Source organism: Amblyomma americanum, chromosome 3, assembly GCF_052857255.1.
Source record: "Amblyomma americanum isolate KBUSLIRL-KWMA chromosome 3, ASM5285725v1, whole genome shotgun sequence".
In the NCBI taxonomy this organism is placed as follows: domain Eukaryota; kingdom Metazoa; phylum Arthropoda; class Arachnida; order Ixodida; family Ixodidae; genus Amblyomma; species Amblyomma americanum.
The window spans coordinates 193,013,462-193,025,753 of NC_135499.1; the positions used below are offsets into that span (position 1 = coordinate 193,013,462).

The window sequence follows — 12,292 nt, forward strand, 5'->3', positions numbered from 1 at the left end:
ACATAATTTATCAGCTCTGCAGCAAACTTAAATTACCCTGTGCATAAAATTAAATAATGCTAACAAATGCGATAATATTAAAAGATAGTGCATTTATTTTAAGTGTCAAAAATATTTGTTATGACGTTAACTTTTTGTTTATGCAGAATAGTTGTACGACTGAAGCGCGCGCGAACTTTCGCGCCAGTTTTGCCCGAGCGCGGGAGTCAGCGTGGTCAGGTGTTACCAGAGGCGGTTCCACGCGCTAATTAGTTTGAGAAAAGCGTCCTGCCATTCCCGGGCGTTGACAGCCATTCTCGAAAGCCTAGGCAACACGACAGCGATGGCCCGAACAAAGGCTGACGGCGCCAGCCGAGGTAAGTTTGTTCTGCTTAAGACAAGTGGTGTCTGTGAAAGAAGGGGGGAAAACTTGACAAAGCTTGAGGCATATTTTTCTCGCAGCTGTTGGTGCAAAGTCCTTCAGGAAGACAATGAGCACACCGCGAAGTGCCTCCAGTTCCAGCTCACCGGCTTCTAGAAAGACTACCAAAGGAGGTATGGCAATCGAAAGTTAAAAAATACCATAATGCATTGTTCTCGGCTGTGGCAGTGTGCAGCTCGTAAGTTAATGCCGTTGGAGTAATCCGCAAAGCATGCCCCTTAGTAATTGTTGAAGGTCGCGTACTATGCTATGGGTCTAAAACAGTGCGTGCTGCCTGTATCGCGGTTTTTCGACAGCAGGGCAATTTGACTGTAACGAGTGTTTTTCGTTGGCGTAGGAGCGCGGTGGCGCGGTCAAACGTAGTTTTTTAAAGAGCGTTAGCTTTTTATTACGTTTGTCAAGGACGCGTCTGCAATGAAAGTCAAAGCAGTAACCACGTAACCGCACTATTTCACATAGCAAAAGTGGGCGCGTTTTGAAGTGTGACCCCCCCCCTCCCCCGGGACCACCATTTGCATGAAAATTGGGGGCCACCCGTTTGACACAGAATGTTCGAAGTGGTGTCAAATGACTTGGCATGTACCTGAGGGTAAAATTACTAATTGAGATGAAGCCCAAAATAGGTGTGGAATTCGCAGCGACGACCTTTCCGCCCCCAAACCGTGCATTCCGAGGACCTTCAGACGGCCATTACGGCCGAACCGTTTGTCGCAGGTTGGTTCCGGGTGGTGTCAAACGATTCGTCGTGTTGTGGTGCTCACGTTTATAAATTTATTAACTGATATAACGAGGAAATATACAGTATATAGCGATGGTGGTTGTAAATCGTAATAGTAGTGCAAAGCGCATGGGGTAAATGGCGCTGCTTGTGTTTTGGGATGGCTAGGAAAGCAGTGGGCTAGGAAAGTTTTCGGATACCTGTATATAAGGAATGTTTATACGAAATGGAGAAAGCGAACTAGAAAATTGACAAGCAGATATCTGGACAGCAGCAGGGGGAAAATCGGCAATTATCAGTTAAGAAAAAGGTTAAAGAAACAGAGAGCTCTGTGGAAAAAGGATGCTGACCAAATCAGCACTGGGAACATACAGGATTTTTAAGCAGGAAATTGCCAAAGAAAACATCTATGATAATTGTAGGGGAAGCTCTTTGTTGTTTGAGGCCAGGACGGGAGTTTTGCGGACTAAGACATATATAGAGCAAGGTACCAGGAGATAGACACGTTGTGCGTTGCGTGCAGAAAGGAGGAGGAAACGGCTGAACACTTGATACTTTTCTGTAAAGGGCTTCACCCTACAGTGGAAAACAGCAGCGGGGCTGATATTTATCCAAGGCATTGGGGTTTAAGGAGAGTGAAGGGAAAGTAGATTTTAAGCGGGTAGAAGTAACCAAGCAAAGGTTATCTGATTGGTGGCTAAAATCAAGAGAAGAGTAAAATTTCATGTCATCTAATGTCAAGCCTTGCACACAGTTAACTGTGTTCCACCACTGTCAAGTCGCTGTTTGGTAGCCGTTACACCGGGGCTTTCTTCAGTGACTTGTACATTTGCCGTGGCTCTGTCACATCGTAATTGCCACCTTCGTGCTCGATTGCGTCGAAACCGAGCATGCTCAGCCAGCATTTCTGCTATCTGGATATTCAGTATGCTTAAAAAATTTTCTTTTTTAGTGTTGAAACACCAGTGCATGTGCGTATGTGCCATTAAGCCTGCGGCCGTCATCACTTCTCCGCAGCAGAGGTAGCTGGGAAGATCGAATCTTCGACAGCACGAAATGACCCGCCTCAGTCCACTAGCCAGCGTTTCGATAAGATTATAGTATAATGTTCGTGTAGACCATGGGAGCAGTTCTCCTGTTGAAACGTTGTCTAGCGGTCCGTGGCTTCCTATAAGAGAGTATCAATTCACAATACCAAGAGGTTTTGCGTGGTGAAACAATGTGCTGAGAGACGCCACAGTGGAGGGCTGCCAGTTAAGTCCTCAGGTTCTTAACACGTACCGAAATCGTTATGCATGTGCGTTCCTGCCTTTTGCCTCTATCGAAATGCGGCCCAATTAGCCAGGATCGAGCCCGCGGACTCGTGGTCAGCAGCAGACTCCCTAGCCGCTGTGTGTTAGTGGACCAATATTCGCGCTGGTGCAGAACTACTCTACATAGTCAATGCAAGAATGTGCCAGACCAATGCAGACTTTCTAAAGTAGCAGCTGTGTGCCAATATCAACATGTAAAATCTTGACCAATATTAATGGAACAAATTTTGTAGAGAAAACTTCGAATTTTTTGGTTACTTCACTGCAGGATTCAAGAATGACGTGTGGATAACGTACATCGAGGGAAAACATTAAAAAACAAACTCCTTGCCGCACGTAATTATGGAGTAATCAATTAGTGCTTGAACTTTGTTCCCCCTCATATTGTTGTGACTGTACTTTGCATAGGTGTTATTGCACAAACTGTGAAATGCCTTGTAGATATGCGTTATGACCGTAATTTGGTACATCTAATTTCCTCGGGCATTTAACCTCCAACGAACCACCACAGCTGGGATGCAATCCCACGACTTTAGGAGGCACTGGCTCAGTAGCCGAATGCCAAAGCAACTGCATCATCACAGCACGTTGCATGCTAACAGGTGTAAAAGAATCTCGTAAAAAATGCCTACTGCATGTAGGGTGCAAAGGGCAGCAGATGGCATGCCGAAGTTATTTAGCTGCCTTGCATGTGCTACAGCTCGAGAGAACATCAGTTCCGATATGTACAAATCAGTCTCTTGATGTATTGGTATCAAATGTTTTGAGTATATTAGAAGTAGTACTGACTACTCTTGCAAAATTTCAGTTACATTCCTAGAAAATTGTTTTATAATTATAGTTTTCTCTGAATCTTGTGAGGAGGCTGCAGTGGCAGAAGGATGGTTCTACATTAGAGTGCCTACTGTCATACTGGCGCAATAAAACAAACGCGGGTAGTAGTTGTAACAGTTGCGAAGAAATATGCTCAGCAAGGATAGAATCTTGGCAACCATACCAGAGAAATGCACATCGAGTGTCTCCGCAATGCACAGCCACCGCGGTTGACAAAAATTTTTCAGGGTACCTACCAGTAGATTGCAGCTGCGGAACTTCGTACAGCATAAAATAAGGCATAAAATTCTACTTCAAAGCAGTGTCGCCCCATTAAGAGTAAACAGGCTTTAGTGTAGGCGAGACCACATCACAGCGATGTGTAATGGGACATTTCACTCAAGCTGGGAAAATGGGCCCAGAGGTAGGGGTGTCCGAGTACTTCTCGAAACCGAATCGAATATTTGTACGATTATTTAATACTTGTTTCGGGGGAGGGTTCATTACGCGGGGAAAAGTTTCCAACAGAGTTCTTCCGTCATCAACAAATGCACGCGGTCAGACGCGTTCGTCGTTCGTGCCGCTAGTGTTTAGCATCCTTCAGTTTGACGCGATCCGGCAATTATGTGCTAGCCGGGCGTGGCGGCCAATAGCGGCGAGATAACGTGAACGTGCTAACACCGGCCAGGAAAGTCGGGCATGCTTTTTTTTACTGCTAGGCAAAAACAGGACAGTCACGAGTGTCTAACGCGAATGTTTTAAACTTCGGTTTAGAGCGCACGTCTTGGCGCTCTAGATGGATGGATAAGGCTGAACCCTTTAAATCGGGCGGTGGTTCAAGCCACTTAGCCATGACTTGTGAAATTTTACTCGTCTTGATTTTAGCCACTAAGCGGCTCGCTTCGGCCAATCTCAATCGCCATACCGCGTATGCTAACGTGGTTTCAGCGTTCTATTTCGCTTTGCCACGTCGACGCCGATGCTCGGCGGACGTCTGTTTCGGTGGCCCGTAGCTGATCCTGGTCACATTACAGCGACACAATGCCTCACTTCTCCTACCGACCAATATCCGTCTGTCTTCACTTCGCGCAGCCGCGCTGCGAGACTGGTCAGGGTCCCGTGGCTGCTGATTACGATATCTGCTGCTCGTTTAGCAGACGGTCCATGCATTCGCTAAATGAATGCTTCAAGACAATTGTGCAGGTTTCAGCATTTACCGCACGGGTACGTAACTCCTCCAGTAATGTGCCCATGACGACTGCATCTCGGCGCTACTTTTGTTTACATATCTGCATCTGTATGCAGTTTAGCAGGAATTGCAAGCTGCAGTCTACTTGGGTTAAGCAAGCTCATCTCTTTTGCGCCGGTTGCGGGTTTACTTGTTTGCGCAGTGCGATAACTTCGCAAGAATCGCCGAAGAATGCGAGCGCCAGCCTGCGGAATGCTTCATAGCCAGGCTGTTGACAACGCGTAGTACCGGGGTTTCCGACTCGTAACTGTTTTTTCCGATGAGTGCAATACTTGAATTTAAATTGAATTATCTAGATGTATGTTCGGTGTCCATTCGCGATAAATAAAATGGCTTAATTTGTTGCCCTCAAGCCACGCCGACAACTGCTAGCTGCCACCGCGGGCGCCTACAGCATTGGCTGACACACTGGGTCACACCGCCTAGCAGCAGCGCTTCCCGCTTGATGTATTTGCGTCCTAAGATGCAAACAATCCTCGATTTAAGGTCACTGTTGTCGAAACTACGCTCGATGACCATATGTATCCGCTAAAACTTGTGAACTCGCTCTCCACAATCGCCGACATAGCACATATGAACCCGGCGGACTGGCTAAGACTATTCGTATCGCAGGTGAGCCGAAGGGTGAACATATGAAATGCAGTCGCTCGTTTCGCTTATTCGCATTACGGAGAAGGTGCAAACAAGAGGGTCATCGTCTCATAGACCTGAAGGGTTCTCGGCCGCCGATATAAGGTGTCGGCTGGTGCGTCAGCAATGGCATATACGCCGATCGGCACACCGACCGCAGAGTCGCCAAAGCAGCGTGTCGCCGTTAATACTAAGTCACGTTACTGTGTTGTGATGTCACTGCTATTCACTGATAAAGTTCCCAGGGCTCAACGTCACCACCTATAGCGCTAGCGATGGGCCTCCATCGTGAGAAAGAGCACTAAGGGACTCTTCGGAGCTCAATTAAAATATATTTTAAGCGCTTGTTACGTTTACTACTTCGCTGTGGGTGGCCTTACATACAGAGGAAGCCCATAACAAGCTTACTATAGCCTCAAAGTTTGATGTCCCAACCCCTTTAAACATCCTTTATGTTCCCAGTGCCGATTTCGTCAGCAAGTTCCCCTTTGGCAGGAGCTCTCTTCAAAATATAAAAAACATGTTATCAGCGGCAGGCAGCATCTCAGTGCGCTGCTAAGGTCTGCGCTTGGACGGCAGCAAAAACAGGAACTCGCTCGGCTGGAAAACAAAGTAAATTCTGGCCAACAAAAGTGGGGGGCGGGTTCATTACGCGAGTAAATACGGTATTTCAGTATCGTGCTGTGCAACAATGTGTGGGTCATTTTTTAAACTGTCAAAGAAATCCACAGCATGCCCAATTCAAACTTCATGATATCAGTCAATAACATAACACTCTATTAGACTGGTTTTGAGTAATTTTGAATAAGCACTGTGTAATGTCTGCAAGGTGGACATGCATGGGGTGACACTTATGGTTGTATTCCAATTCCAGGCAAGTCTAGTGGTGGGAACTCATACTGTCCAAGGCCAACCCCATCATGGCAGAAGGAAATTGCCAATTTCCTGGCAAAGCCAAAGGTTTCCAACGACGAGCAGGAGTCTTCGGAAGGAGCATCCAGTTCAGACGCTTGCGACAGTAGTGCAAGTGGCAGTTCATCTTCATAGTGTGCTTTTTATCATGATGTGCTTTTTATTATACTCTGCCCACATTTAGGGCTGTATCAAGACAGGTGCTGTATATTTGCTTATGCCAGTGAATCGCCGTGAATAAAAGCAATCGCATCACACATGTGCAACGTTCTGCATGCTTTCAGTTTATTCTCTCACCACTCACACAAAGCAGAAACGGCCTGGAGTGACTGAAGTCAACCAAACTTGCCCTTGCAAGGGAAAGGTGGAAGGAAAGATGGTTCTACCTAACTTTCAAGCATTAGAAATATTGTTCAGCATGAAAAAAAAAAAAATGCATGGGGAAGTGAGAAAGAAAAAAGCCAACTTTCTGCCTACAATTTCACCCTACAGACTGATTATCACAACAGCTTGCGCATGTAGTGTGTGTGTGTGTACAGTTTAGCAAGATGTTCCAGTACAAGGATAACCATGTAGCATGAAGTGATTCAGACCATGGAAGGAAATGAGCCCCCCAGAACTTTTGATCAGGGTTCCATCTCCCAACCACTTCTCATGCCCCTAACACTCCCCTTCCCATACATCTTTGGCTTGCCACACAGACTATATAACGAGCACTACAGCGAGGAAACGACAGCAGCAACATCACCCAAAGCAGCCTTCTTCAAAGAGAAAAATGCATTGAAACCACCACACTACTCCAGCAGGAGAGGGGTTTAAATGTGCGCCACAGAAGCCTTGGCAAATAAACACCTTCTTTCAACCCCTTTAACACAGTGAGGGATTAAAAGAACTGGGTGTTAAAGGTAGCACGAAGCATTCTACCAAAGCCAGGCACTTTTTTTTCTTGTGCAATCCTTTCTCAAGAGAACACCCAGCAAATGGATTCTGAACAAACCTGCTGGCTGGTCAGCACTTCAAGCTCCAACAGCTGTTGCAAGTAATGCTGAAATGAACACCATGAAACATGTTGGAACAGCCACATCAGCACTACCTGTAGTTCGTACTGCAGTGGCTGTCAACACAGGTTCTACACAGCCAGTTCTGCCAGGACCTGCTGAATGCTCTCCGTCTCTCTTTGGAGGGGCTATTGTGGCTATCTGAGCTTGAGATATCACATCCACCTATAATAGTCAATTCATCTCCATTTAATAATGTCCACGGGGAAATGAAACAATGTAATGACAGGGCAGCGCTGTGCCCCCCCCCCCCCCCCCCCCCCCAAAACTAACAAGAAAAAAAGAGTGAGTTCATACAAACGTGTTCCAAGCAGCTAGTAGTGCTACCTAGTCCGCACCTACAAGAGCACAGCAGAAATGTGTGTGTGCAGACACCAGACACAAAGGGACAAAAACAAAATCCACCGGTATTGCATTGTACCAAGCTAGACAGATAATTCAGAAACATATCATGCAACCAAGGGCAGAAAGGAAATTGGGAAGAAAAAAAAAGGGTCTTGGAAACAAACACAAAAGCACAACAGACATTGTGTCGCCCCAACTAGATGCAGCATTCCAGAAGAAACGACAAGCTCGACACACACACTGCTCATCGCCTGTTGGAGTGGATTGTGCGCAGTTTGAAATGGTGGAGACTCAAGCGAAATGAAGGGAGGCGAGAAAAATACATACACATTCACAGAGGTAAACAAGTAATATACATATGAGAAAGCTGTGTGCATGAGATCAAAAACCATTCATTCCAGCAAAAAAAAAAGGGGGGGGGGGGGGGTAAGAGGGGGCGAAGTAAAGCAGGAAGGCTAACTCAGAAATGACGTGCAGTAATCCAGCGATAGTAAGCAGCGCGTCGATAAAATGACTAAGTACCACGGCAGAAATGACAGTGTCACCATGCCAAAAAAGGTAGGGGAGAGAAACAATCTTGAAAACTGCTGTTCTTTTTTAGCCTCGCCATCGGGTGTAACAATGTTTTTCCTCTGCATTACTGCAGAGGCAACAAATGGTCCGCACGCAGACGACTCGCGCCGTCTCTTTGCCAAGAGTGCTGTGAGAGAGCAGATGCTAACAACTGTGCTCTTAACATGCCCAGAAAAAGTACAAGAGGAGTAAAGGGAAAAAAAAAAAAAAGCAGCAGCAGCAGCATCTCTTGTTCCACCTATTATGTTTTTTATGTACAAGGCAGCACAGATAAATGTATTATACACAGGGAAGAAAAAGGCGCGCTCAATTACAGTGGTCACATGCATGGCATCAGCAAAGGGGGAAAACAAAACCAAACAACAGGGGTCACCCTGCTGGCTGTAATGTAATAATCAGGTCATCACTCCTGTCACTAAGACCTCACTATTGGCTCCAACAATTTTCCAAATCATCTTGCCTTCTACCCGATAGCTACAAGTCAGGAAAAAAAAAAAAAACCTATGTAAAACAAAGCAATAAAAGTGAAAAAAAAAGACTGGTATACATATATATATTTATATATATATAGAAAGACATTTCATCAGAGAAGAAAGAACAAACTATTCTTTACAATTTGTACACTGTTTGTGGGAAACCACACACACACACACACAAAAGTATGGGATGTCAGCAAGTCTCCACTGACCCCCTACTTCCACTGCGAGCACGACCAGCAAGCTCAATCAGACATGCACAGCTTGTCTGCCTTTCCATCACGACCCATGTTTGTGTCCAAAGCACAGTCTCTTTCTATCTCTCTCTTTCCAGCTGTCTGCACATGACTGTCTGACACTCTCCACATTGCACCACAGTCACGTGCTCACTTGACACAAAGGCCGAGGTGCCACATGCCAACAACTGAAGGTCGAGACAATGCTCAGTTTTACTTGGTTGAAACAGCAACTTCTACACCCCTGCCTTTGGCACCATACAACAGGGGCTGTGCGTAGCATGCACTATCGGGCATTTGTCGGTGACACTAGAGAATGTGAGGCCTAGCGTGAGGTGACACCTGTGGCGAAAGAAGGGGCAGCAGTGTTGCAACAAAAACCTAACTCGCCAGCGAGCCAAAGTTTCCGTCAAAACTACAGAATGCAACAAAGGGTCAGAAAAAAAAAAAACACAGTGTAGGCCTGCACTTCTTGTAATAAACCCACATCAGTAGGAGGCGGGTGGACAGTTCACCAGGAAACTGTCGCCCAACCTAGGCTGTGTGTGCAAAGGCCTACTTACAGAGGGTTGCCTCAGGTGCATCCACACAAGTATTAAGAGTTGCCACCATTGTACCATGCGTTTTGACCACGGGCTCTCCCTAGTGGCAACAGCTATGCTGCAAAAACAGTGCCGAGGCCTATGAGCACACCGCCGAGCGGTGGTACGCACACATGCACAAGACACCTGGCAGCTCACAATAGTAGTACTCATTCATGGTATTCAAATTGACAAGACATATAACTCGGATAACAGGGTCTGGAAAAAAAAAAAAAACGCTCAATGTAGGAAAAGAGCTTGGGGAATGCCCACCTTCCAGCACAGGCACTGCACTACAGACCTTACACAGTTGGGCCACCGCGATCACCTCCAGAGAAAAGAAACCTGCCTCTCGTTGCTTTCCAACCACGCCCTCAACATGAAGCCACAGGGGAGTGAGGAGCAGCCACCCTTGGATGCATTGCACGATGTCTGACACAGCTGCAGTGTGCGCCCCTTTGGACCGACCGAGTTTCGAAGGAAGGGGAACCCCTTCCGGCAGTTCAGGTGGTCTGAGAGGAGGAGGTGGAGTAGTGTCTCGTATAAATAGTGTCCCCATCAGAAGGCCGAGGATGAGATGTGCGGCGCAGTGGCTGCTGTGGCGTGTGGGGCAGCGCAGGGCACACTCTCCTTGGAATCCGAAGGGGACGTCCAGAGCAGGGTGGCCTCCTGGTCTGGGGTGGCCGAAGCCGCCAGGGCCAGTCACTTCTGTCGTCCTATCTTCTTTTTCTTCTTGAAGAAGCAGCAGCACCTGGAAGGAAGAGGAAGGCTTACCTTCACACATTTACGTACTGCATAGCCGAAATAATATAATGAAACAAGGAATGTAGCTTTAAAATTTAACACCACATAGACGAGAGAGAGAATGAACTTTATTAACAGAGTAATTACGCAGGTGGTTCACCCAGGTCCGGGAAACCATTGCCGAATAAGGCCCTCCAGGCCTGATCAATCAGTTGACGCTGAAGGGGGAGCTCTGTGTGAGCCAGCTTCGCCTCCCACTGCTCATGGCTGAGTTCCTGTAAACTGTGCGCTTTATACGTTGCTCGGGGCAGTTCCAAACCATGTAGAGGATGTCTGAAATCTCTCCGCAGGCCGGGCATGCCTTTGTTGGGTATTGTGCACATAGAAGAGGCACGGACACGACCCTTACGCCTGAACGAAATCAGAAAACGACCTATCAACGAACAAAAAAATCGCGCATGCGTCAACATTAAATTTTCTGCCCATCGACTGGATGTTTTCCAATTTCATTCAGTTGCAAGCATACCGTTTGTCCTTTCGTTTTTTTTCTACGCGGTGTTTAAAGCTACATACTTTGTTCCATTTAATGTCTGACTGACTGGCCCCCCCATTCTACATTGTTATCAAAGCTGAAGCCACAATATTACACCGGGTAAAAAGCAAAGTAAACACACAGAGAACAAGACTTACTTAATTATGCTGCTTCACAGGAAGGCACCTAAAGTTAGGTGGCCTTCTGAACGACCTGGACCTTTTCCTTCTCTCATTAAAGCACGTGCAGGGGGACCAAAACTATGCAGCCCCAAGTGGCAAGTAGGCCAGTTGGTCTATGTTCATGCACACAAAGCTAGCAGAAATTTTTTTTTTAAATAGAAAACGGCCAGAAATGGCTTCATACTGCAACAGCGTGAAAGACAAAGAAAGAGGAAAGGCAAACGGCTCAGTACAGAAAAACGAATAATCAATGAACATCCACGGAAGTTAAAAAGATGATGATAAAAGATTTCAACAGATACCAGGGCGACAATTTTGCACGCTGCCCAGGCCTTCAAACAATAACACAAGGTGAAGATGGTATAGTGCACAATCGCAGTCATTCATTTCTGGAGAGCACAGATTGCAGGAACACAATCTCATTTTTATGCAGGCTCAATGAAGCCGCCATGTTTGTCTTGCCTTGTTCTTTATCTGAAGTCTTTCTCACAGTAGCAGTATGAATTCTAATAAACTCGCCCAGCTTTCTGACCTCCAGAAATTGCTGCATTTCCACTGTGCTGGCAATCACCATAGGGTGGACAATAAAACATTCCACAAACACAGCCCGCAAAATTCTCAAGTATTCATACCTGAACTGCATTGTACTAAAATCTAAAGAAAGCAGGACAACCCAGCAACATATTATGTAACCTAATTAAGCTGTGGTCAGCGGCCGCGGCGGTCAAATTTCGATGAAAGCAAAGTTCTAGAGGCCCGTGTACTGTGCGATTTCAGTGCATGTTAAAGAACCCCAAGTGGTCGAAATTTTCGGAGCCCTTCACTACGGTGTCCCGCATAGCCCGAGTCGCTTTGGAACATGCATCATTCTTTTGCCATGAATGTAATGCGCAATGCATGATTAGCAATAAATTTGTGGTGAAGTAAGCGGCTCCTGCTTCCACAGGCTCCACCATATCGTTGAACTCAATTAGCTTGAAAGTAGCCAGATTTAGTTTAGGCTGAGTGTAAACCCAAAATGTGCTTTTGGTCCAGTGCATGTGCATGACTAACACTACTCTTACGGGTTGGAGGTAGCGTATGCCAAGCCAGTTTCTATGTTGTATTTAGGTTTGCCACACTTCGCCAACATCGATGCTTGGCGGACCCTGGGTGTCGTTTCATGCATATTAAGGGGTCTCTCACTTGGTGTCTGAGACGACCTCTACTTCGACCGGCAAGGCGATGGGTGTGTTGGAGTGACCCGTGGTAGGGTCATCATTGGCCAAGTCCCCGTTGGTGGATGAGACCACCTGTACCGAGCCCTGAGGCACGCCGCCAGCTCCACCCCCTTGGTGTACCAGCTTCTCTGCCAGCAGCGTGTTGCCCGCCTGCCTCGTGTTGCCACCGCCCTGGTCCAACCAGGCATTCTTCTGCGGGTTTGACTGCAGGCACAACGCACAGGTACCAAGAATCACCGTTTATCCAAGACTGCAATATTAGGGGAGATTAGGCTACTTCTACAGTGGT

At 46.6% G+C, this 12,292-nt stretch overlaps 2 protein-coding genes across 6 annotated transcripts in view; one reads left to right on the forward strand and one right to left on the reverse strand.

Annotated features, from left to right (window-relative positions):
* The first annotated feature begins 178 nt into the window (after positions 1 to 178).
* Positions 179 to 6,315, forward strand: LOC144125745 (PCNA-associated factor-like). Its single transcript, XM_077659414.1, has 3 exons — positions 179 to 356; positions 442 to 534; positions 6,019 to 6,315. Exons 1-3 carry the CDS (start codon positions 323 to 325, stop codon positions 6,189 to 6,191), a joined length of 300 nt encoding a protein of 99 aa, XP_077515540.1. The 5' UTR covers positions 179 to 322; the 3' UTR covers positions 6,192 to 6,315.
* A 2-nt stretch (positions 6,316 to 6,317) lies between these two features.
* Positions 6,318 to 12,292, reverse strand: part of gish (casein kinase I gish) — a 47,831-nt gene continuing 41,856 nt past the window's right edge. For all 5 annotated transcript variants that reach the window (XM_077659411.1, XM_077659408.1, XM_077659409.1 and 2 more), the window contains 2 exons: positions 11,969 to 12,207; positions 6,318 to 10,076 (listed from right to left, as the gene is read on the reverse strand). In XM_077659411.1, coding sequence (XP_077515537.1) covers positions 10,028 to 10,076; positions 11,969 to 12,207 — 288 coding nt within the window. In that variant the 3' untranslated portion in view covers positions 6,318 to 10,027. The remainder of the gene's footprint in view (positions 10,077 to 11,968; positions 12,208 to 12,292) is intronic.

Excerpts from the sequence above, each read along its gene's own strand:
- LOC144125745 (XM_077659414.1), top strand. The coding sequence starts at position 323 with ATGGCCCGAACAAAGGCTGACGGCGCCAGCCGAG. Across the intron at positions 357-441 it reads GGCTGACGGCGCCAGCCGAG|CTGTTGGTGCAAAGTCCTTC; the intron begins GTAAGTTTGTTC and ends TTTTTCTCGCAG. Across the intron at positions 535-6,018 it reads TAGAAAGACTACCAAAGGAG|GCAAGTCTAGTGGTGGGAAC; the intron begins GTATGGCAATCG and ends TTCCAATTCCAG.